The 27,498-nt window shown below is 39.8% G+C and overlaps 1 protein-coding gene across 3 annotated transcripts in view; it reads right to left on the bottom strand.

Annotated features, from left to right (window-relative positions):
• Positions 1–487: 487 nt before the first annotated feature.
• Positions 488–27,498, bottom strand: part of VRK1 (VRK serine/threonine kinase 1) — a 57,691-nt gene continuing 30,680 nt past the window's right edge. For 2 of the 3 annotated variants that reach the window (XM_006123752.4, XM_075926613.1), the window contains exons 11-14: positions 27,163–27,341; positions 13,233–13,332; positions 12,853–12,934; positions 488–722 (exon numbers count right to left, since the gene is read on the bottom strand). In XM_006123752.4, coding sequence (XP_006123814.2) covers positions 635–722; positions 12,853–12,934; positions 13,233–13,332; positions 27,163–27,341 — 449 coding nt within the window. In that variant the 3' untranslated portion in view covers positions 488–634. The remainder of the gene's footprint in view (positions 723–12,852; positions 12,935–13,232; positions 13,333–27,162; positions 27,342–27,498) is intronic. The other variant, XM_006123753.4, reaches the window with a different exon arrangement.

Raw genomic sequence — 27,498 nt, forward strand, 5'->3', positions numbered from 1 at the left:
AAGATGAAACAGCTAATGTGATTGCTGGAAATTATGTTCAGACTATTACATTTTGTTGTGTAAGACTTGAGAAGGGAAGTGATGTTTGTTCACTCTTTAAATGCTTCCGCTGATCCTATTTAATTCAAACACTCAAGAAATACTTGGAAAAAGAAATGTCTATACAGTGATTCAAAAAGCCCCTTCCTTCTCTTCCAATTAATGCTACGTCCATATTTTATACATCCACAAAGACTTCATGCAAAAACAGGGAAGACGAGATGTGACAGTGCTATTTTTAAGGTAACAAGATGCAAAACCACAAAAACATTTTAATATAATTTCCGATTTTCTTGCTACAACAGAAAGGGGCAAAAAAGGCACAATTATCTCTTCTCTTCAAGTTCCTTCAAAAGCATGAAAAAATGCAAGTACTAAAAACAACCTTATTTCATAATTTGAAAACTTCTGCATTTATGGGTAGTGACTTGTACATGGAGTACACAAATGAACTTTAATAAAATATTTATTCTTCAAAATAAGGTACAAACTGCAATAGAGTCATTTTTCAGAGCCTGTAAAAATAAACATTAAAAGGGGGAGCAAAGATTCCAGGGCTACAGTAGCCAAACAAAGCAAAGCAAAGAGGGACATCTTATTCTGGTTCATCTATTTCTGGACTCTCTTTCTGGGTCTTGTGCTTTTCGGTGATCTCTTCTTCAGCATTTGGGTGGCTTCTGAATCTGTAGGTTTAAAAAAAAAAACAGAATCAAATTTTATCTTGACATAAAGATAGAAGTTTTATGAGAAGATAGTTTACAATATTAGCATTTTAAAAGGATAAAAACTCCAATTAGTTTGGATCTACTCTACAAATAACGTTTCCAATCCCAGGCTGTGGGCATCCTTCACAATCTCTTTAAAAATAAACAGTATTCAATTAAATGCAACTCTCACATTTACTCCCTGATTGCATCAGTTACTTTGCAATACTTTGGTAACAGTAAAGGTAACAAACACTGCCATCTACACAAGATTTAAATTTCCTGAAAATTTACTTAGTTTAATTTTTCTTTCAAAAAGCTCAGCCTTAAATGATAAAACAAGCCATGATAGTCTCTCAGACAGAGGCTCCAGCGCCTGTTTGAAAGCAGGAAGCAAACTGGAAAACCGGCTGGTCTAGTGTCAAAAGGAGCAGAACACAATGTGGAACCACTTCTGACAGCTTTCTTCCTGATGTACAGTGGTCAGGAGCTACATGCTCATGTGTGCTAGTAGTAACCACGACAGGAAAATAAAAGGAAAATAAACATACAGGCAGTCCCCGGGTTACGTACAAGATAGGGACTGTAGGTTTGTTCTTAAGTTGAATCTGTATGCAAGTCGGAACTGGCATCCAGATTCAGCCGCTGCTGAAACTGACCAGCAGCTGACTACAGGAAGCCCGAGGCAGAGTTGCCCCAGGCGTCCCCAAGTCAGTTGCTGCTGAAACCCTTTTGAACATGGTCCTGTCTTCTTCCCTTGAGTTCCTACAAGAAATTAACTATATACCTCTGGGCCTTTCTAAAGAAGCAGAATTACCCACGTTGTCTCAATTCCTGTGACTGCTTACTGATGCAAGAATGACTAACCTAGTTCAAGCTGGACTTTGTGTGTCCACTGAAAATTGTTTTAAGAGAATGGCCAACTGTTAACCAGAAGAAGCCAGTATTATGAAGTTAAGGTAGCTTTGTCTGCCCATCCTGGAACAGAGCAGTGGCCATTTATTTCAGTATCCCACGTGAAGTCAATAACACCTGCTTTAGAAGCAGGTGCAAGCAACTCTGAAAGGGGAAACTATGGAATTACCCTCCCATTATCAATCCTTCCTTCCTAACCCATCAGTGAAAAGCTGACTTAAATCCTGGGAAGGGTTTATATCCCTTTCAAACTTAACAACATATAGCTTATGTAATTGTCTATGTTCTCATTAAACACGTGTCCAAATTTTTTAGGCCTACAAAGTTTTTAAATTGAATGATTATCTTGTGGCAATGAGTTAAAACAGAATCAGTGGTCTATAAAAACAATTCCTTTTATCAGTTTGACTTCAGGTTCACTGAGATTCTTTTAACTTTTGTATTGTGATGAAAGGTACACAGGAGTGCCTGAATCATGCCGTCCTTGGCAGGAAAGGGAGGAAAATAAACTAATCTTCACCCTTCCAGTGACAGACACTGAAATCCCACCCCAGATTTAGCTGAGCAGCTTCCTTTACATGAGTGCCTTGCACAGAAAGGAAAAAGAAATGGGAATATTTTCTTCTACTCAAAAGGTGGGCTGGCTGGCTGGCTGAAATGCTGCAGAGAACATCCATTCATCCATATCTCAATATTAAAGAGGGCCTCCCAGCATGAAGATGTTAAGTGGAAAAATAAACTTTTTGGAAAAGATACAGGAATTCCTAACCTCTCCATTTATGAGTTCAGTTGTCAAGGATTTCTAAATTAAACAAAAAGAGGAGGTGGGAAGAAGTTTCTTTGTCATGAAGTCCTAAATATCTGTCTTCTAGGAGCCTAAAAAGTAAAGCTCATTTTCATAACTAAGAAAATTTAACATCAAAGAATACATCTTGCGGGGATACTGTTGAAGAAGTTGCAACACGTTTCCTGAAAATGTACCATAGGGAAATACCCTGAATTGACAATAATGAGTCAGTGGTGTAATGAAAGCTGGTTTCAATCAGAGGCAAGGTGTCTAGAAAGTAAACTTAATTGAGCAGGTCTGGGACACAAAAGCTTACAAGAGAAAGAATTTTATGTGCCAAAGAAACATATGCATATTACCAAACATTCTGTTCTCTCTGACACAGGGGCAACAAGTACTGAATGCACCAGAGAATTTTAAGAAGCCCTAAGATGTATTCATAAAGGGCACTACCAATAGCTTTTTACCTGGGTTTCCTGGGGAGCTCCTTTATCTTAGACCATGGTAAAAAAAAGATGACTACCAGGGTAAAATGGAAGGGAACAGAACAGAAGAAAATGAAACCCAAAATGCAAGAGAAGCAGAAAGAGAAGGCCTGGAGTCAGACAGCAAAGACTTGGGAAGAGCTGAAGCCAAAGTGACACTGGACCAAAAAACTGCACCAGAATTAGACATACCGCTAAGACTGACCAACTGCAATCAAAATAATAAGGCAGATGGAGTAAGGGCCATTTTTCCTCTAAAGAGAGGGAATACAAGAGCTCTATTCTCCTTGGAAGAGTTCTCCCCCAAAAAAGCGTCCTTCAAAGAAAGCAGCATATTAATATAGAAAGCGTTGCTGTGCAATATTTCTTAAAAATTCCTGAGACAATGGAAACCTGTACAATCAAAGTAGGATCAACAGACCATATTTAGTTTTGCTCTTCTCTAGTAGCCATCTCCTAATGCTTTTTACCAATTACTAGAGGAAAAGTTGGAACTGGATTAAAAAAAGTGGGATAATGAATCCATGATTTCAGGAGGACAGAAGAAAGAAAAACTAAAGGACTGAGGAGCAACATTTCCTCTAATCTTTTCCTTCCATATGTGGATTTTTTTCCATCTATTGTGGGATACATTTTATATGTGCACTGAGGCATGTGAATGTGCACTACCAGTAGAAATAAAAAATACATAGATGTGGGCACTCTGCCAATCAGCTGGGTGGCATGTGAATCTATTCTGAGTGGTCACAAAAGTGCACAACTTACAGGGAATACTGCTGAGGAGTCTTGCTTTTATATACTCTTCTTTTCATTCGTCTTTTCTTCTGTGCTTCTTGGTAGATGATCCCATAACACAGAGAGAGTGGAATTTTTCATAAAATGAGGATATTGTGGGAAAAGGAGCACAAGAACAAAGTATGGTTCCATGATCCTGTCCTGTATATGCTATAGGACTATGTCTGGGGTTTCAAATGTTTTATTACAAAATGAACTAAAAATATTAAGCTGCTTAAATCTAGCTACTTTCAGAATTGCAAACAAAAAAAAGCCCCTTTATTTCAGTTATAGTATTGAAAACATACCAACCAATTCTGCTTCTGACAGTGATCAATATCAAATGTTTCAGAGGAAGTGACAAGACCAATAAACCCAATTATCGGGAAAACTATCCATTTAAAGAGTTACTTCCCACATCCTATCAGTTAATAGCGCATATCCTGATATAGGCCCAAGAAAGAAAAGGATCACATGATCTATCTTCTGCAGTACCTTGTGGATCACCAAATTCATGTCCATATTACTTAAATGTTGGAGAAATGTAAGTCTAAGCTGAATGAAAATAATATCACCTAAAGATTTATAAGACAATTCAGTATCTATTTTATTTAGTGCTATGCTGTACAAAAAGCCAAAAGCTAAGTTCCTTTTAATTAAGAGAGGCAGTTGAACATGCATTTTTGACTTCCTAGTTAACTATTTATTTGTATAATCTTATTCTTAATGTCACTAGTATAGGTTGAAACTCCATAATCCCTAGTTCCCTAGTCCGGCAACACCCCGGTCCGGCATTGTCAGGGATAAACCAGCGGGTTCAGACTAGTACTGTTTCCAGACTAGAAGGCCTAGAGCACGGGTTCCCAAACTGGGGGGCGTGAAGAAATTTCACGGGGAGTGTGAGGTGACCCACCCCTTCCCCTTAAGTTTTGCTGCTCAACAAGTTTTGATGCTATTGGAGGGGTGGGGGAAGGGGCATGAGGGTTTCTCAAAAATCAAAAACTGGGCGTGATGCCAAAAAGTTTGGGAACCACTGGCCTAGAGAGTGGAGTCCCAGGTGGCAGCAGCCCTTCTCCACCCCCCAAGTGGCAGCATGGGAGCTGCCATAGAGAGCCCTGAGCTCCAGGCAGCAATGCGTCCCCTCCTCCCCAGAGAAAAGCAGAACCACGGGGGAAAAGCAGTGCCTCCCACCTGTAGGGAGAAAGCAAAACTGTGGAGAAAGGGGCTCTGCTTCCTGAACCCCCCTGTCTGCTGTGGGGAGGGCAGAGATCCTAGTGGCAGGAGGACAGCAAGGAGGAAAAATGGAGTCCCTAGTGCACTGAACTCCCATGGTCTGACAAATTCCCAGGTTCAAAAACTGTCAGGTCCCAAGGGTGCAGGACCAGGGATGGTCAAAGCTGTAGTTGACTATGTCTTCTCAGTTACCTTTTAAATATTTATAATTCAGGACACACCAGAATCAGGATCACGACCTCCCTGTGCTAGGCGCCATATACAAAGACATGATCCTAGCTGTTATAAGATGTACAATCCAAAAGACTTCTCTAAAGGAAGAGGGGGAAACTTTCTTATAGTAATTTCATTATCACAACTCAAAATGTGTCAGGTGTTTTGAGAGATTTGCATACTTTACATTCCTTAGCAATGCTCACCATTTTATTAATCTATATAAGCAATACCAGCATTGAAGATAGAAGTATTGATTTTTTTTCCTCCTGAACTATTAGAAATCAATAAGAAAAAAAATTAAGCTATATGACAAGTCTTAATCCAACACTAGGGATGTAAAATACTGTTTAAATGGTTAACCAGTTAAACATGTTTAACTGATTAAGGGGCATGGGCTCCCCCCCGACCGACATACACACACATACACACGTACGTAAGGGATGCTCCAGCCCTCCCCCGACCATAGTGGGCTTCTACTCCAATGTCAGGTGTGTTATATTCCTTGAAAGAACACATGTTAAAACACATGGTTTCCAAAGAAAGTATCTCTGCATCACATAAACCCAATTAGTTAAAACTATAAGAAAAAAAATAAAATTTTGTTTTCTCATCTGCTAGCACAGCCCATACACCTTCTTTTAGCAGGCTAGCAAATTAATTTTAAAAGCTTTCAGAATACATCCTTATACAACCACCCTCTAATTACTACAATAGATTTATGCGCACATTTCTTGATACATATAATATAAAAGAAGTTACAGTTAAATACAAAATCTAAATACTGATCTTTAACATCCTCTTCAAGGTTACCATGTTGTTAAAATTCAAAGCTTCTAATACCAATTATATGGTGATAATATTAGAGATTTTTCTTTTTTTCTTTAATGCGGGTCCAAGAATCAGAAGGCAACTGCTACTTTCCCTATAGTAACTGTGGTTACAGATGTTGCAGTCAGCCTGGATCCCGTACTATGGGGCCTTACATGCGTGACTTGGTAAGAATGCTGATGCTGTTGAGCAGTCCCTATACACGGGGAGCTTGGATCCCCTTTGGACAGCAGCTACTCCCAACCTGCACAACTGTCTCTGTATCAGAGGCAGCAGCATGGGGCGGCAGGCAGGTGCCAGTCTGCACAGGAAGCTGGTTTGTGTGGGAAGCCGGTTTGTAGAGGGAGTGGGGCCAGAAACGTACTGGATGCCAGCCTTGCCCCTGGGGACTATCAAATTGTGTAACTACTAAAATTTGATGCGGTTACACGACTATTTAATTACACAATATCTAACCTCTCTAGAACTTGGTAACTTTTCTAAGTAGCAATGTCTCCCAGGACAGTACATGCACTGTGTTGCCTCCTGCTCCCATAAGAGAACATAAAGGGTGAAGTGGTCACATCTTTCTCCTCTGTTCTCTTGCAAATCAATGCCCCTGACTGCTGAATACTCCAAGAAGCAAAGACGATGTGTCATATCCACACTGACTACATCTCCTGAAAGAACCAATTACTATAAGGTAAGCATTCTTCCAGTACGTGTCAACAGTAAATCCCACTGTAGGTGTCTGGCAAACTGTATCCTGGATTGTGGAAATGAGTGAAAATGCATAGCCCTATGAACAGCAAGAGACTGCCACAAAAAGACCAAGGAACAGTAAAAAGATTTGGGCCTGTCAATGTAATATTGAAGAGTTCTGGATAAGTCTAGAACATGCATCTTCTCCCCTTACATGGAATACCTCTTTGAAAACACAAGTTAACTGATCAGTTAAGTGGAACTCAAATGATCTTGGGAAACTTTTGCATGAAATTTCAGTATCCTTATGGAACAAATTATAGAGGGGCTCCACCATGAACAACTGAAGCTTGTTTATCTTCTTGGCTGAAGTAATGGTCTCCAAAAAGACCATTTTGAAGGTGAACTACTAGAACTCAAAGAGGGTGAAGGATGATCTTTGAGATCACATGGGAATATGTTCTTTGACTGATACATCAAGTATACATTAGGCCTTGGAGAAACCTGAAAACTGTTGGATAAAAAAAACAAAGAGGAAAATCAACCATACTGATGGATGATATGCCTATACGTCTGCCAGATGTAGCTCAACTGAACTCAAGTAAAGCAAAAAGCATGCTTGCTGTAGCAAACAATTGAGATTCTCCAGTACCAGGCTGTGCAGTACAGCTAAGCAGTGTTGTGCAGCCTATATTGAGAACTTTTTGTATTTTCCTGCTCTGTAATAGGATTTTCTTGAACTTAGAAGTAGTAAACTGCTTTAACCATGCTCGACCAAACAGCATCCAGTCCATCAAGTGTAGAGATTATGGTCTAGGTACTAAGCACAATGTCTGGCTGGTCACAAGCCCAACTGGTGACTGAATACCTGTTGTATTTACGTCTATCAACTAGAACTGACTCAGCCAACGGGGGAGCTATTATGATAAATATGGCTCAGTCTCACCTGACTGAGAATCACTTTGAAAGTTAGAGGAATCATTGGGAACGTACATACAAGTTCTCGATTACACTACAGAAGGAAAGCCATAAGTAACGAACCCTAGCTAGCATACTTTCTAGAATAGGAGTTTAGACACCTGGCAATGTCCTTGGAGGCAAATACATCAACAGCAGTGTCATCCAATAATAAAATATCAAATATGTGACTGAATCCTGAAGGGACCACTTGGGGCTGTGCAAGACGCCTGGATCACTGGGTACTTTCTACAGCTTGATTGTTCCTTTCAAGGGGGAAGGAGAAGGTATCCCCCTTGCTTCTTTATAAAATGCATACCCAGTATATTGTTTGTCAGTATCTGCACTATAGAATGCTGTAGGACAGTGAGAATTGTCTTTTATAAGCTTCCTTCCACCCTATATAGCAGAGCAAAGGATGTTCATTTTGACTAGGCCCATTTGGATCATGATGAGTCACAATGTTCTGTTTTATAATTAAAAGCACCATTTCAGGGCTGCAGGGGTGGGATGAGGCCACTGAGACTGCTGTAACTCCTCGTTGAGCTGCAAGAAATGGCCTCACTTTACTATCACTTCCAGGTCCAAGAGCTTGCTCAGTACCAACTCCCTACTACACCAGTCCATTGACACCACTCCACTGCTGGCCCATGCCCAGGCTACTGGTCCAGAACTACCTCAGAGAGGTGAGAGGCAGTGAGGAAGCATGGGGAAGGGAGCAGTGAGTGACGTACTGAGGGAATAAGGAAGGGGTGATGATATTCGGAATGAGAATTATAGAGAAGGTAACTAATGTAAGCTCAGTAGCTGTCAACCAATACCTTGTCTATTTTAGAGCCACTTTTCCCCTCGTCCAAGGAATTCAGTATCTCTCTCACCAATCAGCTATTGAAAGTGATGCTTATCTCCTCACTAGTAAGTGTCCCATCTACACAGTAGTATGATACCATAGCAAAACTATGGTGTTTATGCCTTCTCCTACTATGATGGAGGTGGCGCTGACACATTGGAGAGACTCTGTACCATCTCACAATGCATATAAGCAAGTCCATATCAGAGAAGGATGTGATTTCACAGTAGTCACTAATAACTGCAGCAAAAAGACATAAGAATAGCCGTAACAGCTCACACCTACAGTACATCTAGCCCAGTATCCTGACCTGATGGTGGACAATGCCAGAGGCTTCACAAGGAATGCAAAGAACAATTATGAAGTGATTTATCCTTAATCATCTACTTCCATCTTCTGAAAGTTAGAGGCTTAGAGCATCAGTTGAATCACTGGTTTTCTTATCTAATAACCATTGATAGACCTATCCTCCATGAACTTACCTAGTGGATTTTTTTTTTTTTAATCTCAGTTACAATTTTGGTCTTTACACAAAACTCAGTCAACATGTGGAAATCCTTGCCAGAGGATATCTGTCTGTTTTACACCTGCTGCTTAATTTTGTTGGGTGACTCCTGGTGTTTGTATTATGGAAAGGGACAAATAACACTTCCTTAATCACTTTCTACACCATACATAATTTTATAGACCTCTATCAAATCTTCCCTTTATTCATCTTTTCCAAACTGAGATGTCCCAGTCTTTTTAATTTTTCCTCATGTACAAGCTCCTCCATCTTCCTAATAAGTTTTATTGGTCTTCTCTGTACCTTTTCCAATTCTAATCTATCTTTTTTTTCGAGAACTGCACACAAAATATTCAAGTCATAGGCATACCATAGATTCATAGTGATATTATAATATATTCTGCCTTATCACTTTCCTAGTGGTTCCTAATACTCATAGCTCTTTTAACTTCCATCACACATTGAGCAAAACTTATTTTTCCCAGAGAACTATCCACAACAACTCCACATCTATTTCTTATGTGGTAACAGCCAATTTAGATCCATTATTTTATCTGTATAGTTGAAATTGTTTTTCAATGCGATTTACTTTAAAATCTCTCAAAAGTCAGGAAGACTCCCCTTACAATAGCGCCTACCAATTTGCAAAATAGCTCCATTCCCTTGAAGGATCCATAGTTGCCTGGACTTCTCAGAAACCCAGATAGCTGTAGCCACAAGAGACATCTTATTATGATTGCCATGGACGTAATCTAGCAGCTGTAACAGACTAATCCATTTGCTGCTATCTGGCTCTCTTCAATAACATCTCTGAACACTGATCCATAGTACAGTGGCTTAAATGGGAAGGAAAAATATCTTCAGCAAGGCCTGGCTGTTTGTGATACAGAATTGGAGTAAGGCAGATGAATCCAACTTCTGACAGAGAAGATATAAGGATCACAAGAAATTTTCTTTCAAAGTACCCTTAATGGACTGGGCTTTTTCTGCATCAGGTACTATCCAGGTGCTTATGTTAGTAATCCGGGTGCTATGCCTAGGAAAGTGTTCAAAGCGCTTAGAGTATTACTTGGTACTTTTCTACTTTGAGTCTAGTATACTCTTGTTAACTGGGGGGAGGGGGGAAATTCTTGATAGCACAAAGCAGCTGAGAACAACTTGTCTGTATTCCCTAGGATCAGTGTCTCCAAAATCAAGGTTTCAGATATCTTTGAGGAGCAGGTCTTGGAAGGCCCTAGCTTCAAGGGTTGGTGCAGGGGCTGAAGTGACTGTCTTATAAAGGAGAACTTAAAGACGTCTTTAGCGGGGAGGGAAGTCTCCACTTGCTTATAAGGGACTTCCTCCATTTCTGGTGAGAGGCCTAGCTATTTAAGTCAATGATGATGAAAACCACTGCCTTTTCCTGGCAACATGTGACCAGAGTATGCTCCTTGACACACAGGAAGGTATCTCTTAGTACGCCTATTAAAGTGAAGATGGAAAATTAAGGGTACTGGCTAGATTGGCATTGGACAAGTCAACACCAGTCACAAGAGTGCCCAGAATGGAGTATTTCCAGGACACCCCCTCAGATCCTTTTATGGTCTAACAGGACAGGGTTCCCTAAGTGATGTAGGGGAGAATGAGTGAGTTGGAGATGGTGAAATGAAGTATTTCTCTGGGAAAAGAGACTCTGAGTAAATCCAGTGCCTGTCCTGGTAATAAGGAGATAGAAGATGGCAGTAACTCAAAAGGCATATATCAGAACTAATAATGGTTCTGGTGTCAAAATAAGCAACAGTAACATCGTATCTTGAATGATCTTCATAATCATTACCATGCTCCCAGCTCTCACAATCAAGGAGGACTTGGAAAATGAGTCTTTGGAGAAATGTTTTAATTCGTCCTGAAGGATGAACCCACTATATACTGTAACCTGCAATTGCATTTGTTGTGGGTCTGCTGCTTGGCACTCTGCGAAGCAGATGACATGGGTCTCTTTTCCTGGAGTCTGTACCAAAGCAGTCAGTGCAGAGTTCACGATGTCAGAGTGCACGTGTCAGGGCAGTCAGGGCCTTAAGTCTTTGTGTCAATGGCCTCGATGCCCTTTTTGAGGACTTCCTGCTGGAACAAGTGGTCAAGTGCCTGCTTTCTACAACACTTGCTGTGGATAATCTCCTCTATTCAGACTCCGTGAATCTCTCCTGTCCAGAATCAAATACGCTTTCATGGATTGCTCAAAGAGCTGTAATTTGATTCTTCTCTCTCTCGATATTTAAAATGTGGGCCAAGAAGAAACAACGGATTGAGCATCTGTCTTTTAAGGTGTGCCCCTCAGAACAGAAAAATCATCTGTGTGCCTGCTGATTAAGGGCAAAAGATCAGTTCACAGTGGACAGAGTTTAACCCAGATGGGTTGAGCCTCCACCATGACTGCTAGCATGAAATGTCTGAAGCCTCAAAGGGGTTACCCCCTGGCTTTTGTTTTAAATTTGTTGGAACATCCAAATCAATTAGAAACATGCAATAGAAGATGGTTTTCTTCATAAAATATTCAGATGCAAGTTTAAAGCTCAAGGTAGAATAGCAGATCAGACATTTGCTCTGATTTGTCTTTTTGGCACATTTGATAAGGAAGAGGAAGTTGAGGGAGTTTCACAGCCACTCCATTCTTTAAGCCCTTACATAAGAGCATGTAGTGACACAGGACACATATAGCCCCTGACAGAGTTGTTACTCATTCATAGGACACGTGCACTTTCAGAGAGATTCAAATCGATGCACACAAAGAACAACTGTTTATTACTTAACTCATATTTTAGAAGGCAATTCAATAAAGATATGCAGTAGTCATAAAAAAGATACCATGAATATTTTAACTAGGAAGAACCAAGAACAATCTTTTCAGATTTGGATCTGGTTTAGGCCAATACCTGGGGCAGTGACCAAACCACAGTTAGTGTACAGATTTGGTGGTCACAAAAATCATTAAACATTGTGTAAAATGATCTTAATTAAAATCTATTTAAACTAGAGAATAAAAAAGTCAGCATAAAACTAAATTATTTGGTGAATTCATAAAGTGTAATCTAGTTAATTAACAATCTTTCAGTCACTGAAGGACTGGAAAAAGTTACAAATAAATTGAAGTCAACAATACTGAAACATTCATATAAAATATGCACAAATAATTTTTACATTATCAGATTTCTCTGTAATGTAATCAGCTGAAACACGAAGGGCCATGTCAAACTTAGATATGAAACTAGTCTGACTGCTGTAGTTCATACTACTTAGGTATTTATACCAGGCTCAATTCATAAGCTACAAACAATTCTACTTCAAAGTGTAGCGTCATTTTTTCCCCTGCCTTCCTTCCTTTACTTCTGCATTTGCTATAAAATCAGTCTTGCTTGTTAAACCTCAAGTGTGTCTGGCTTTCCAGCCCAGCTCATATGAAGAAGCGGGTTTTGTCCATAGAAGCTCATTATACTATTTATATTTTTGTTAGTCTCTCAGGTGCCACAGGACTACTAATTGTTTTCCGTTGTTTTGTTGTTGTTGTTGTTGTTATTATTATGCTTAGCCATGGACACTGCTTGCACTTTAATTTATAAAATATAATCCGAAATAAAAAATTCTTCAGAATAATGTACTAATTTTCCCCCTTATCTATGTGAGGGATGAATAGCATAGGCCAAAGCCAGAAACAGCATGAATACACACTACACAAGTTTTCCCAGACAGCTGACTAGTGAATCTTAATCTTGGCTTATAATAAGTGTTTTTTCTCCTCTACGTAAATCAATTATGCCAAACTATACCAAATTATTTTAATTATATTTTCATAATTATCTAGCCTTAAGACTACTCCTTTCCTTTTCTTTAAATCCACTCACTGTTGTAAGCTGCTGCTGCTGCTGCTGCTAGCCTCTGGCTGTAACATGTTGTGATGAATTGGTCCTGAGGAGTCAGTGTTTCCTGACAGTGAATTGGACAAGATGGGAAGAGAAAAATGAAAAGGAAGGGGAGAATGACCAATGGCAAAAGGGGGAAGTGAGCAGCTTCTAATGCTTATCAACAGTCCCGTTAGCTTTATATAACAAGTAGCCACATTGAACGTATTCATATAATTCTATACATACGACAGATAACTTTGGGATGGGGGGAAGAAATTGAGACATATCTGCCACAAAAGCCAAAAATTTAAAGGTAGGACTAATTCTCATCAGTAGACTGTGAACACCACAGATTAATGGAATTGTAGCTCTTGACTTACTACAACGAGCAGATCTCTTCTTGCGTGGACTTTCCACATTCTCCACATCTGTTCCAGTGCTCTCCTCTGTTGTGGCTGCTGCTGCAGCCTTTCTTTTCTTCTGTGAAAGAGTGAAGAAAAGTGGTTGAGACAACAGCAAAAATTCCAAGTATACAGACTAAATAAGATTACGGTAGAACCTATATTTACATATGTTACTCCATGATTCTAAGTCACCTAATCTCATTTTTCCCCACAATCTCTGTAACACCTGATATGAACATTCACTATACTCTATATGCAGAAGGCAACTGACTCAAAAATATGAATCTACAAGTTAGACACAGTACTAATCATAATATACAATTGCAAACAGTTCAGTTTTGCCTTTCCGCAAAAAGCTATCCATTCACATTTTAGGAATGTTTTTATTTTAAATTATAACAACAATCCACATTTCAAAAATCAAGGCCTAATTTTAGTAATAACTTAAATTGAATTATCACTACAGAGAAAGGATCCATCTTAATGTCCTAAAATAATATAGAAAATATTCTTACCAAAAACTAAAAATTAATTATATTTTAGCAATGAGCATGTACTGTATTAAATCAAACTTTATCTGAATCCATGTACTTGCTTACAGCCTTTTTTTGCACAGTTGAAGAGTATCTAACAACCGCGGACAGTGCATTTTCCATTGAAAAAGAACTTAGATGCCATTAAAGAGAAAGCTCAAGTTTATCCTAAACACATTATCTTAAAACTTCTGAATATACAGAACTGTTATCTATGTATTACAATTAATCCCATTGTTGCAAACTATTCTTAAGATGCCTATATACACTTTTTTTTAAAGTCACATTTTATATAGGATCTGTTGGCCCACATACATAACTTTGCTAGTTTAACTTGCTTTTTTAGTAACTGAATAAGAATGAAATGTTTTATTAAAGTATTTTTTAAAAGTAGTATTACAACTTCACATAGCTGATAGAAGGGGAAAGCGCATTACATCTTTCCTTTCCAAAGTGTTGCTTCATGATTACCATCTAAACCCTGCTGGGCTGAACAGATTGGTTCGATAATTACATACAATAACTGCAGTGGGCAGGTAACCCTCAGCTGGCACAGGGCAGCTCCCCTGTGAGAACTTCCATATGCAAACTGCACTGATGGAGTGCATTAGGTACATCTTTCCTGCCGGTGCACAGGCCTGATTAACGCCAGCCAAGACTCCAAGGTTAGCATGTCAGCAGATTTGTGATGCATTAGGCAGGAATAAACACAGACACTTTTGTTCATTCTGACCAAAATTAAGGAGGAATATTTCAATACTGCATTGCCTTTATACAGGAGATAATGCATGCCTCCTGATTGTACAGTGAGAGATTTTAAATGCTCATCGTAAAAACAGATATCAATTACATTCTACACAAAAGCAAAGTACATTTATCTTGTTCCCAAGATTATTTAATAAAAAAAGCTCTCAATCTTGATGCAGGTGAACTGCATGGCAACAGAAATCAGGCAGTATTCATCTCACAAAAGCAACACCTGTGAGTTTGAAAAAGAATGGGAGAAGGAAGTATGAATCACTAACCCATATTTCCACTTTTTATTTTCCAACAGTTATGGAGTGCCATCAGAATGCTAAAGCTCTGAAAAAACAAAGCATGGCCCTTACTCCAGGGGTGCGTCTAGACTGGCAAGATTTTGTGCAAAAGCAACTGCTTTTGCGCAAAAACTTGCCAGCTGTTTACACTGGTTGCTTGAACTTGCGCAAGAGCACTGACTTTGTAATGTACAAAATCAGTGCTTCCTGCGCAAATACTTTCACACTCCTGCTCGGGAAAAAGCCCTCTTGTGCAAGAATACTTGCGCAAGAGGGCCAGTGTAGACAGGGAAGAACTGTTTTGCGCAAAAAAGCCCCGATGGCTAAAATGGCGATTGGGGCTTTCTTGCGCAAAATCGCGTCTAGACTGGCCACGGATGCTTTTGTGCAAAAGCGCTTTTTGCGCAAAAGCATCCGTGCCAATCTAGACGCACTTTTGCGGAAATACTTTTAATGGAAAAACTTTTCCGTTAAAAGTATTTCTGCAAAATCATGCCAGTCTAGACGCAGCCCAGGAGTTTAGTTTAACAGTTATGGAGGTTTCCAATGGAATATAATGCTAATGCTGATAGCTTCTCATTATGCTAAAGCTGGTGGACAGAACAGAGCAATTACGGAGTGATCTGCCTATGTCTTCCACTCCCAGCATCTGTTGACCAGAGATTTAGGGTCACCCCAAACATGAGTTTGCATCCCTTACTGTTTTGACCAACAAACACTAATCAATCTATCTTTTTATCCAGTTCTTTTTTTAAACTAGTTTTACTTTTGACCACAACAGTTCCAAAGATTAGTTGTGTATTGCGTAAGTAGTACTACCTCTTGTGTGTATTAAATCTGCTGACCATAAATTTCTTGGGGAAACCTCTGGTGTTTGTATTGTGTGAAAGAATAAATAACTTCTCTTTTCACTTTTTCCATGCTATTCATTATTTTATACACCTATCATTTCCTACTTTAGTTGTCTCTTTTCTGACTTGTGTGCACACCAGAGATTTATATAGTGGCATCATATTTTCCATCCCTTTCCCAATAGTTCCTAATATATTGTTAGTCTTTTTTGAGCAGAATTTTTGTAAGAACCATTCATGATGATACCAAGATTTCTTTCTTTGAGGTTACACAGCTAATTTAGAACCCATCATTGGATATGTGTAGATGGGATTATTTTTCTCCCAAATGTGAATAATTTTACACTTAACACTGAATTTTATCTGTGTTTTGTTACCCAGTCATCCAGTTTTCTGAGATTTCTCCAACTCCTTGCAGTCTACTTTGCACTTACTATTGTTAGTTTGTGTGTCTTTAGCGGGTTGCTTCTCAAATGCTCTGTTTCTCTGACTTATAGTTTTATATTTTACTTGGCAGTGTTTGAGCTCCTTTCTATTTTCCTCATTAGCATCTGACCTCCACATTTTAAAGATGCCTTTTAGCCTCTAATGACCTCCACTACTCTGCTGTTTAGCAACTGTGGAATTCTAAGTATATAGAATCATAGAACACTAGAACTGGGAGGGTCCTCGAGAGGTCATCGAGTCCAGTCCCCTGACCTCCTGGCAGGACCCAGTACCATCTAGACAATCCCTGATAGATGTCTATCTAATCTGCTCTTAAATATCTCCAGAGATGGAGATTCCACAACCTCCCCAGGCAACTTAGTCCAGTGTTTAACCACCCAGTTAGGAAGTTTTTCCTAATGTCTAACCTAAACCTTCCTTGCTGCAGTTTAAGCCCATTGCTTCTTGTCCTATCCTCAGAGGCCAAGGAGAACAATTTTTCTCCCTCCTCCTTGTACACCATTTTAGATACCTGTAAATTGCTATCGTGTCTCTGGGCTTATCTAGACTATGCTAAAGTGTAGAAAGAGGATATGCAAATTCAGCAGGAGTTTGCATGTCTTCTTCCGATCTCACTTTCGAAAGCAGAGCTTTCAAAAGTGAAAGTTTAGACGCAGCTTTTTGGGCGAACCTCCCTCTGTCGAAAAGCCGCGTAAACCTCATTTTTTCAGGAAGAGGCTTTCTGACAAAACGGGGGGAGGGATTCTCCAAAAAACACGCGTCTTAACTACTTTCACTTTTGAAAGCTCTGCTTTTGAATGTGAGATCTGAAGAAGATGCGCAAATTCTGGTGGCATTTACATATCCTCTTTCGACACTTTATCATAGTCTAGATAAGCCCTCTCTGTCTTCTCTTTTCTAAACTGAACAAGCCCAATTCTTTCAGTCTTCCTTCATAGATCATGTTCTCTAGACTTCTAATCATTCTTGTTGCTCTTCTCTGGACCTTCTCCAAATCTTTCCTGAAAGGTGGTGCTCGGAAGTAGACACAATACTCCGAGTGAGGCCTAACCAGTGCAGAGTTGAGTGGAAGAATGACTGCTCGTGTCTTGCTTACAACACTCCTGTTAATGCACCGCAGAATCGTGTTTGCTTTTTTTGCAACAGCATCAACACTGTTGACTCAGTTAACTTGTGGTCCACTATGACTCCTAGGTCCCTTTCTGCAGTACTCCTTCCTAGACAGTTGCTTCCCATTCTGTATGTGTGAGACTGACTGTTCCTTCTAAGTGAAGCACTTCGCATTTGTCCTTATTAAACTTCATCATATTTAGCTTAGACCATTTCTCCAGTTTGTCCAGATCATTTGGAATTATAATCCTATCCTCCAAAGCAGTTACAACTCCTCCCAGCTTCATATCTGCAAACTTAGTAAGTGTACTCTCTATGCCAATATCAAAATCGTTGATGAAGATATTGAACAGAACCGGTCCCAAAATAGACTCCTGTGGAACCCCACTTGTTATGCCCTTCCAGCAGGATTGTGAACCATTAATAACTACTCTGAGAACGGTTTTCTAGCCAATTATACACCCACATTATAGTAGCCTCATCTTAGTTGTATTTGCCTAGATTATTGATAAGAATATCATGTGAGACCGTATCAAATGCCTTACTAAAAACTGGGTATACCACATGCTGCGCTTCTCTTATCCACAAGACTTGTTATCCTATCAAAGAAAGCTATCAGGTTGGTTTGACATGATTTGTTCTTTACAAATTCATGCTGGCTGTTACCTATCACCTTATTATCTTCCAGGTGTTTTCAGATGAATTCCTTAATTACTTGCTCCATTATCTTTCCTGGCACAGAAGTTAAACTGTTTGTTCTGTAGTTTCCTGGGTCATTCCTATTTCCCTTTTATAGATGGGCTCTGTATTTTCCCTTTTCAGTCTTCTGGAATCTCTCCTGTCGTCCATGATTTTTCAAAGATGATATCTAATGAATCAGATACCTCCTCTATCAGTTCCTTGAGTATTCTAGGATGCATTTCATCAGGCCCTATACATTTAGCCTATGCCTCTATTAGAGTATTTTTAAGTCGTCTCCATGTTGTTTTTGATGGCTATTTTTAATTTCCAGTTAAGCAATTACATTACCAATTCTTGTTTAGGTTCCATTTTAGTTTTTGGTTGGTTGGTTTTGGTAGCATCCTATAAGTATGCTAAATTTATTTAGAGTATAGGCACTATTCCCAAGTGGTTCAACTACAAGTACCTTTTGGACGAGATCCTGTGTTTCACTTGGGATTAAATCAAGAATGTGGGTTCTAGGATTAGATTGCTATAAGCAGCAGCCATTTTTAGGGTCTAGAAACATTATCACAATCACACCGTAAGGTGACCTTTAACCCATCAATAAAATAATACATCATCTATTAGTGTGATTTCTAGTTTTGCAGCCACTCTCACTGCCCTTAGCATTTCAGAGTCATTATTACCATCATGGCCAGATGGTCAATAACATATTCCTACTACTGTATTATTTAAGCATGGAATTTGTTTCCCTCTAGAGATTCTAGAGTAGTTAAGATTCATTTAAGATTTTCACCTATTTACTGTACGTTTAAATACAAAACTAAACTAAAATCAGGGCCAGGTGGCCTATCAACATAACATATTTTGTATTTCCTATATATTTTGTACTCTGGTATCATTAAGTGTCTCATTATTTATCCTAATTTCACCAAGTTTCCATGATGCCTAATACATCAATGTCCTCACTTAATGCCAGGCATTCTAGTTCACCCATCTTATTATTTAACCTTCTAGCCTTTCTATATAAGCACTTGTACATTTTGTCAATAACTAGTTCCTTGCCTTCATGTGTTATGTTTAAATGAGACTTACGTGACTGTTACACGCTAGCTCTGACCTGTACCTTATCACTCTACATCTCCACTTGCTGTGCCAAAGATCGATCTTTTGGCATTCCATTTAGCAGGTCTAGAAAAGACCCACTAAACTGAATGCTGAGGGTACCCTGGTCAGCACCGGTACTCCTCGCAGATGCAAACGAGAGAGTTTGCTCTTGTCAGCCTTCCACTGTGCAGATGGCGCCAAGCTTAGCTTCAGGTACATCGATTCCAGCTACATTATTTATGTAGCTGGAGTTGTGCATCTTAAGCCGACGTTCCAAGTCCATCACAGACCTGGCCTCACTGTCTTTTCTGAACTGCATACCAGTATACAGAGTTCTCCCTTCAATAAATTCATCATGAAATGTGTTCACCTCAAATATTAGGCTCCTCTGCACTTTCTGGTTTTCCTTTGGCCACAAGTTTAAAAAACCTCTACAACCATTTTAATTTTGTGCACTAGCAGCATGGTTCCATTTTGATTAAAGTGGAATCCACCCATCCTGCCAGTATAGACTCTTCCTTCCCCAGAAGGTTCCTACATATACGAGGACCACTGGTTCCTCCTCAGCGCTACCAACTAGCTATCTACCTGTATCAGGAGTGCCACTATCTTTGCACTCAGCAGGCAATTCACCATGCAGTTCTACAAGCCATTAAGCACACAACTTTCAGTAAAGGGGGACTTGCTTGCTGAGAACCAACCACTGCAATCTGTCATGCAAACCTTCTGCCAGTAGGAGTGGCACAGTCCTTTCCATTTCATCCTGGAGCCAAAGTTGAAATACTGGACCTAGAATCTAACATAGATGCAAGAGCTTTTGGGCATGGTATGTTACTGCAACAGAAAGCACACTTTGCCATACAGGTCAAATCTGAGTGGCAGTATGACCCTATGTGCCAAAGTTGCAATGAAGGAAGTAGGTGCAGCCATGCAGGACATGGGCTCTACTGCTGTGGGATTAATGCAGCAGGCTTGCTTTCTAATTCTCCCCGTCCCTGAAGGCTTCCTTTCTGAACTGGGCCAGGATTAGAGTTTTAGTGCTGTGATGCTAGTGCCCTGTTGGCAGAGGTGGTGATAGCAAAAGAGAAGGATGATGGCCTATCATTCTGGTCCACATCCATGAATCTGGACCCTGGGTGGGTTGCAAAAAACCCTGACAAAATGAAGATGGTAGGTTACATTAGTAAAAAGTTGGGAACCACTGAGCTAGAAAACCTATAATCTGCTCTAAATGTGTACAACAAAACCATGGCAAATGAATGAAAGCTGACTATCCTATGGTATCCTACAAGACAACAAGACACAAATAATAACCTAAATGCTTGCAAACAAACTATAGTTAAGTAATGTCACCATCTAGGGAACATAGTTTAAAGAAAATACCTTGGGTTTTAACAGGGGCGACCCTAGACTAGCTGCCAGCAACTGGCGCCCTAGGAGAACCATGCAATTGGCGCCCCCACCTCCAAATGCCTCAATGATATTATGTCACCATTTGGCGCCCCATTTAGCTTGGTGCCCTAGGCAATGGCCTAGTTCGCCTATATGGACGGACCGCCCCTGGGTTTTAAAAAACTAGGGCCTGATTCAATGGGAAATATATACAATCTGCTGTGCTGGACAAGGACAAACAAGATTCAGAAGGTCACAGATGTTGGCTCTGTAGCAGGCCAACCTAACACAGCAAAGTCAGCCAACAAACAAAGATTTTGTTCAGCATACAGATTCAAACCATACTGATCCACAGGGGGAGGAGAACTCATATTAACAAACTGTCCTTTCTGGGCAGATCTTCACACCTGATTGAGCAGAAATATTAACAATGAAATTATGGTCATGCAATTTTTAACAAGGGCACTAGTGCTCATGCAAAATCATAGTTTAGGTCGGGTTGCCACTCAAGAAATTATGTTGCGCAGGCATGTGAGAAAAAAAAAAAATCACCTCTGAGTGAAATAGCTTAAAATCGACCTAATGTGGTGGCTCCATTGTGCTATGGGAAAGCATCTCTTGCTGACAACTTACCTTCCACCTTTCAGTGAGGCAGAATACTGGATTAAATGGGAAAGTGTTCTGCTAATCAATTTATCATGTCTTCAAAGCCACTAAATCAATACTGCTACAACGATGTAGAGACAGTGATTATCGTGCCACTGTGGACAAGCCCTTAGAAAAGCTTACAGTATTACTTACCGGAAACCTACCAACTGCTACACTTACATTCATGCCTCTAGCTTCCATCCAAGACACATTTTTCAATCTATTTTTTACAGGCAAGCCCTAAAACAGAACCAGATTTGCTCCAATCCCACAGACAGAGACAAACACCTACAGCAGTGGTCTCCAATCTTTCTAAGCACAGGATCACTTTTTGAATTTAAGTGCAATTGAAGATCTACCTCACCAAAATATCCTTTCCCTGCCTTCTTTGTACCTCTTCTCTGAGGCACCCCTGTCCCTGCACACTCCATCCTCCCTCCCCCATCCTCCCTCACTTTCACCAGGCTGGGGCTGAGGGTTGGGGTGCAGACTCTTGTCTTGGATTAAGGGATCTGGAGTATGAAAGAGGTTCTGAGCTGAGCTTGGGACAGGAAGCTGGGGTGCCGGAGGAGGTTCTAGGAGCAGGCTCTGGGAGGGTGTCTGGATGCAGTGGTGCTTGGGTCTGGGGTGGGGGACTGGAGTGCAGGAGGGGGTTCATGACTAGGGTAGGGTTTCAGGATGTGGGCTCCGACTGGGCCCTGCTGACCTCAGATGGCTCCTGGGTGGTGGTGGTGCAGTGGGGCTAAGGCAGGCTCACCCCAGCCCTGGGCCTGGGCCTGGGCCTGGGCCTGGGCCTGCACCGCTCCCAAAAGCAGCCAGCAAACTCCATCCCAAGTCCTGTTGTGTCCCCTTTCTGTTCTGTGAAGATAGGATACAGAATGTGGAGGGGCACCCTGACATTGGCACCCTTCTCTCCCTCCCCTGCCCAGCAAGCAGGAAACTCCTGAGGGGACAGCTCCAAGGCAGAGGGCAGAAGCTGCACCACGGTGCAGGGAGGGGCAGCTCAAGTGCTGGAACTTGATAGCCTCTTGTCCAAACCAGTCAGGATCACCTGTCAGAGGCTCCAAGATCTACCAGTAGATCCTGATCTACTGGTTGGTGTCCACTGACCTACAGGATCTATATAGAATCTTCTTACAAATGAAATACCCACCCAGGGAAGTGAAAAAACGGATCAGAAAAGTACCCAGACATGAGCTACTTCCAGGCATGCCAAGAACAGAATTCCACTTGTCATCACCTTTAGCCCATAACTTAAATCCCTCCAACACATTATCAACAATCTATAACCTATCTTGGAAAATAACCCTTCACACTTACAGGCCTTGGAAAAAGGCCAATCCTTGCCTACAAACAACCCCCTAATCCCAAACAAATTCTTTCCAGTAACCACGCAGCACATCTCCATCATAATCATTCAAGAACCCAACCCTGCAATCAGCCCCAGTGCCAACTCTGTCCATATATCTACACAGACGATTTCAACACTGGACCCAACCACATCAGGGGCTCATTTAATTGCACATCCACTAATGTGATCTATGCCATTAAATGCCAGCAATGCCCTCTGCCATGTATATTTGCCAAACTGGACAGTCTCTGGAAAGAATTAATGAACACAAATCAGAACTTCAAAAAGGCAACACATAGAAAGCTGTTGGAGAACACTTTAACCTGCCAAGGCACTCATTAAAGGATCTCAGAGTTACCATGTTGTTTCAGGCCAATTCCCCAAACCAAATACACAGGGAAGCGTTGGAACTTAACTCTGTTTACAAGTTTGGGAGCCATCACAAAGGTATGAATAAAGATATTACCTGGCTAGCACACTGCCTTCCACATCCTAATGACTTGACCAACCAAACAATGGGTACTTAAGAACAATTTTCATCTTCTCTATCAGCTTCTTGTAAAATGATCACTCTAATTCACTATTTTTTCCCTTCTTTCCCCCTCCAAACTACCACCTATTTATTTTGGAACTGGACTTTTAATACGCCATTCACCTGAAGAAGTGTGTTGTACCCACAAAAGCTCATAATACCATCTACATATTTTGTTAGTCTTTAAGGTGCTGCTAGACTATTTGTTGTTTTTTAAGTTTTTCCAGTTACAGACTAACTCAGCTGCCCCTCTGAAGTAATACTGAAGTAAGAAGAACTTCAACCTCCTTAGCTTTTGATTTTGTTGTATACTTTTAGCATGACAACTAATGTCTGGCTGACTTATGAGTTAATATTAGAAAATACCTTGTCAATCAATACTTGTAGAGCAGCATGTATACACACAATTCTGTTGAGATCAGAGCAGCCAAAAAATCCAATCTGCAAACATAGTGGTCTCTCCTTGATTTTACTGTAGTAAGTGGAGTCAGCATTTGTCTGTTATTTATAAGTCACTATTTATTATTACATTAAATGCAGTTTTAACATACTGCCACTACCATAAAATGAAAAATTCTTAATTCTAAACTAACTTACAGGCAAAAAGGTATGTTTTGGAATAAAATTGCTTTGTATGACACAGGTCTGTACAAATGCATATGAGAATGATGTTTTAGTACGTAGGTCCCTCTTTCAATCACAGAAATTTATTGCTGAAAGGGACCTTGAACATTCATCTAGTCCAACCCACTGCACTAAGGCAGGACCAAGAAAATCTAGATCATTTTGCCCAACCTGTTCTTAAAAACCTTCAATGACAGGATTGCCAAGCACTCTGTGGTTAGCTACCCTAGCCAGTCTGAAATGGTGAGACCACTTTGGGCAGGAAAGCCAGATGTGGCCATAGCTAGGAAACTGCATAGGGTGGTTCTGAAGTAAGCACCCTAATCTCAGAGACAAGGTGGGCAGATGAGGGCAGGAGAAGAAGCCAGAGGCTCAAAGGGTAGGTCCCGTGAGCTGTGATAGCATGGGATTCAGGTCCCCTGGGTTACGGGATCCCTGGAATGCAGGTGGAGGTGCCTGAGACTCATGTCCAGTGTTCCCTGCGCGCTCACAGCTGGCAGCATGTATTTCTATTGATAGCGCACATCTGCACATACCTCAATGTACATAACACAATTTATTCCTCAAATGGATGGAAAAAATTATTGGGAACACTGGTCACGTCCTGGGTGAAAACAGAACTACTCCTGAACAGACCCGGACAGTTGAAAGGGACAGTCTTAGAGCCTCTGATGCAGAAAGATAATTCAAGATCAACTGCAGCAAGGCTTGCTCAATCAAATACCTTTGTCCGACGACCAACAATTGAACCACTTCCATTTGGCCATATGCACTGTTGGGCTATGTCTACAATACACAGTTATTTCAGAATACGTTATTCCGGAATAGTCACTCCGAAATAGCTTATTTCAAAATAGCACATCTACACTGCAGGGAATCCTCAAAATTAGTCTGAGGCAGGCTTCCCTAATGTAGACATGCTATCTTAATTTAGAGCTCCATGAGGAATAACTTACAATGGCCCTGGGAAGGGACTATTTCGAAATAGCAGAAGTGAAGCGTCTACACACGCCTTATTTTGAAATAGCTGTTTTGCAATAGGCATTTTTCATAGAATGAGGTTTACAGAAGTCGGAACAAGCCATACATTATTTCGAAATTATTTCAAAATAACAAAATTGCTGTGTAGACACTTTCATAGTTATTTTAGAATAACAGCTGTATTCTGAAATAACTTTGCTGTGTAGACACACTCCAATTGGAGATTTTTGCTTTAGTGGTGTCCGCAGGGTCAGCTGCAGCATCCCCCTTGCTAGATGTAACTCATTTTGAGTCTCAGTCTTTCTGATTTGCTCTCTACAAGCTGTGGTAGGGTTTTGTATGTATTCCTCCAAAGCAATTTGTCCTTGATTCTACATTCTGTAGGACTTCTTTCTGAATTTCAGTTAATTAAAGAGCTCCTAAAGGAGCCACAATGGCCTCTTGCTCTTATCTTTCTTTTGCTTGGAATAGTCTGTTGTTGCACATTTAATCTCCTTGAGAAAATGCCAGCTCTTCGACTACTTTATCCCTCAGATTTTCTTCCCATCAGACTTTACATACCAGTTCTGAGTTGGTTGAAGTCTTCTTTTTTGAAGTTTGCTGCCCCTATTCTACTTCTCTCATTCCTTTCTTTCCTTGGAATTATGACATCTATTATTTCATGATTGATTTCACCCACATTGCCTTCAACCTTAGCTTCGCAACCAATTCTTGTTAGTGAGAATCAAATCTAAAAAATGTCCATCTCCCAGGTACTTGCCCCAGCCTATCAAGTTTTGCCCTATTCAAGCAGTAACAGTAATACAGGCAGTCCCCAGGTTACGTACAAGATAGGGACTGTAGGTTTGTTCTTAAGTTGAATTTGTATGTAAGTCGGAACTGGTACATATTGTAGGAGAAACTCTAGCCAAACATTTCTCCAGAGCTCAGTTTTATTCTCCCACACCTCACTTCCCTCAGTCCTTTATTCTCAGGCTGAGGTGTCTGCTGAGAAAAGCCGCTCCGCGTCTCCCTGGTCTGCTGGCGGGGTGGGAGGGTGCTAGCTTCGCGTCTCCCTGGTCTGCTGGGGGGAAGCAGCTAGTGCGGGGTTGCCTCACCCCGTTTGTAAGTAGGGATCCGATGTAAGTCGGATCCATGTAACCTGGGGACTGCCTGTACTTTAGTAATCTAGCTTCAGTTGCATTTGTATTAGCTCCTTGGTATCACTCTTCATAAGATTAGCCACATTTTAACTTTTCCCACAAATTTAGGGTGAAGTTTTTATCAAATGATGAAATTTACATCTGTAAATAAATTTACCAGTGGCTTGTATGCATATGTATAGTACTTTAGCTTTCACTAAAAACTGGTTCCACTAGCATATATATCTTTTGTATAAACACACACAAGCAGTTGCATACTTACAATTGGAAATCATTATTCACAAGTATAGGATTAATACACTAAGATCCTTTGCTGAAATGTGTTAATTATAAAATCTCTTACATGGTGAAAGTATGATTGTACATTTTACTAATTGAAAAAGAGCTTCATGTGCAAGTGTTCTGCACAAGTTTTCATATATGAGAAAATTTAGAGTTCACTCTACTGAAATACAAGTACCTCTGTAAAGATTAAATTTGTGTCAGTAAACATCTATTTCATCATACACATAAACCAAAAAAAATATTTCAATTTATAATCTAGATGTACAAAGAAAAATGCTGCATAAGAACTTAAAAGTTCAATTTACAAAAATTTACTTTGTATCTTCTGACATGATACTAACAATCTGAATTTTAAGAGTGTAGTTATAAAGCTAATTTGTTGAATCTCAAAATCTACTGTCATTAAATAGTCTGCCACATCCACAATATCAATTTAAATGTTTATAGTCGGGAAAAAGTAAAAAATACTTAACAAGCTTTGATATTATTCATTAAAATTAATCAGATACAATTTAAAACTGCCATGCCTAAATAAAAAGATTAATATATTCCAATCTAGTATACAGTAAGTGTACATAAAGAATATCTTTGTGTTTTGCATCAGCCTACCACAATGCAGTCCTGGTCCATGACCAGTCTCCTAAGTGCTACAAAATACAAATAATAATAATACTGTACACAATATCTGAATTCTAGTAGCAAAACTGATGAAATAAGGATGTTCATTTAAAACTAAGTAGTTAGGATTAGTTATGTAAAGTACGAAACATGAAATGAAACCAAAAGGCTAACTAGATTTCTCATCTTACCTCACACTTTGGCCCATCTGGAATTTTTTAGACTCTTGAAAAAAAATGTGTAAATTAACTGAAATGTTCATCTGTTCAAATGTCATTACAACTAAATATACATTCTGTTTCTCAAGGTATTTACTGCATGTGAAAGTATACCTGCTAACATCATGCTATATTAAAAACTTTCAGAGCAATTAGTTAAATTAAAATTAGTACATGTGTCTGCTTCTGAAATATGCTGTAAAGCAAACAAACATTTAAAACTAACTTTCCTTTTTCTTTACTTCCCTCTTTGGGCTATGTATGACATCCATTTTCCATCTTATTTAATGTTTTTATTTAGTTTAATAAGATCCATTAAAAGCTGATTTAAAAAGTAAAAAGAAACCTTTTGTACAGGCTTGGTTTGCAAGTCTCCGTTCTCTGAAAAACTCAAGTCCAGTACTCCATCATCCCTTTGCCCAATAGCCTTTAGACCTTGCAAAAGTATTTCTCTGAAGTGCTGATAAAGAGGTTTCTCTTCATAGCTCAATAACTTCACCTTTTCCATGTATTTGGCTATTTCACCTGAGGAAGTGGTACATAAAATCAATTTCTATTTAAAATAGTTGGTAGTTAAGAAATTATCTAAAAATGAGATAAAATTAAGCATACATCCTTTTGAGGGTTCTTTGATATGGATATTTAAACATAACATTAGCTGCTTAATACAACATATTTTAGA

The sequence above is a fragment of the Pelodiscus sinensis genome, chromosome 4, assembly GCF_049634645.1.
Source record: "Pelodiscus sinensis isolate JC-2024 chromosome 4, ASM4963464v1, whole genome shotgun sequence".
Lineage (NCBI taxonomy): Eukaryota > Metazoa > Chordata > Testudines > Trionychidae > Pelodiscus > Pelodiscus sinensis.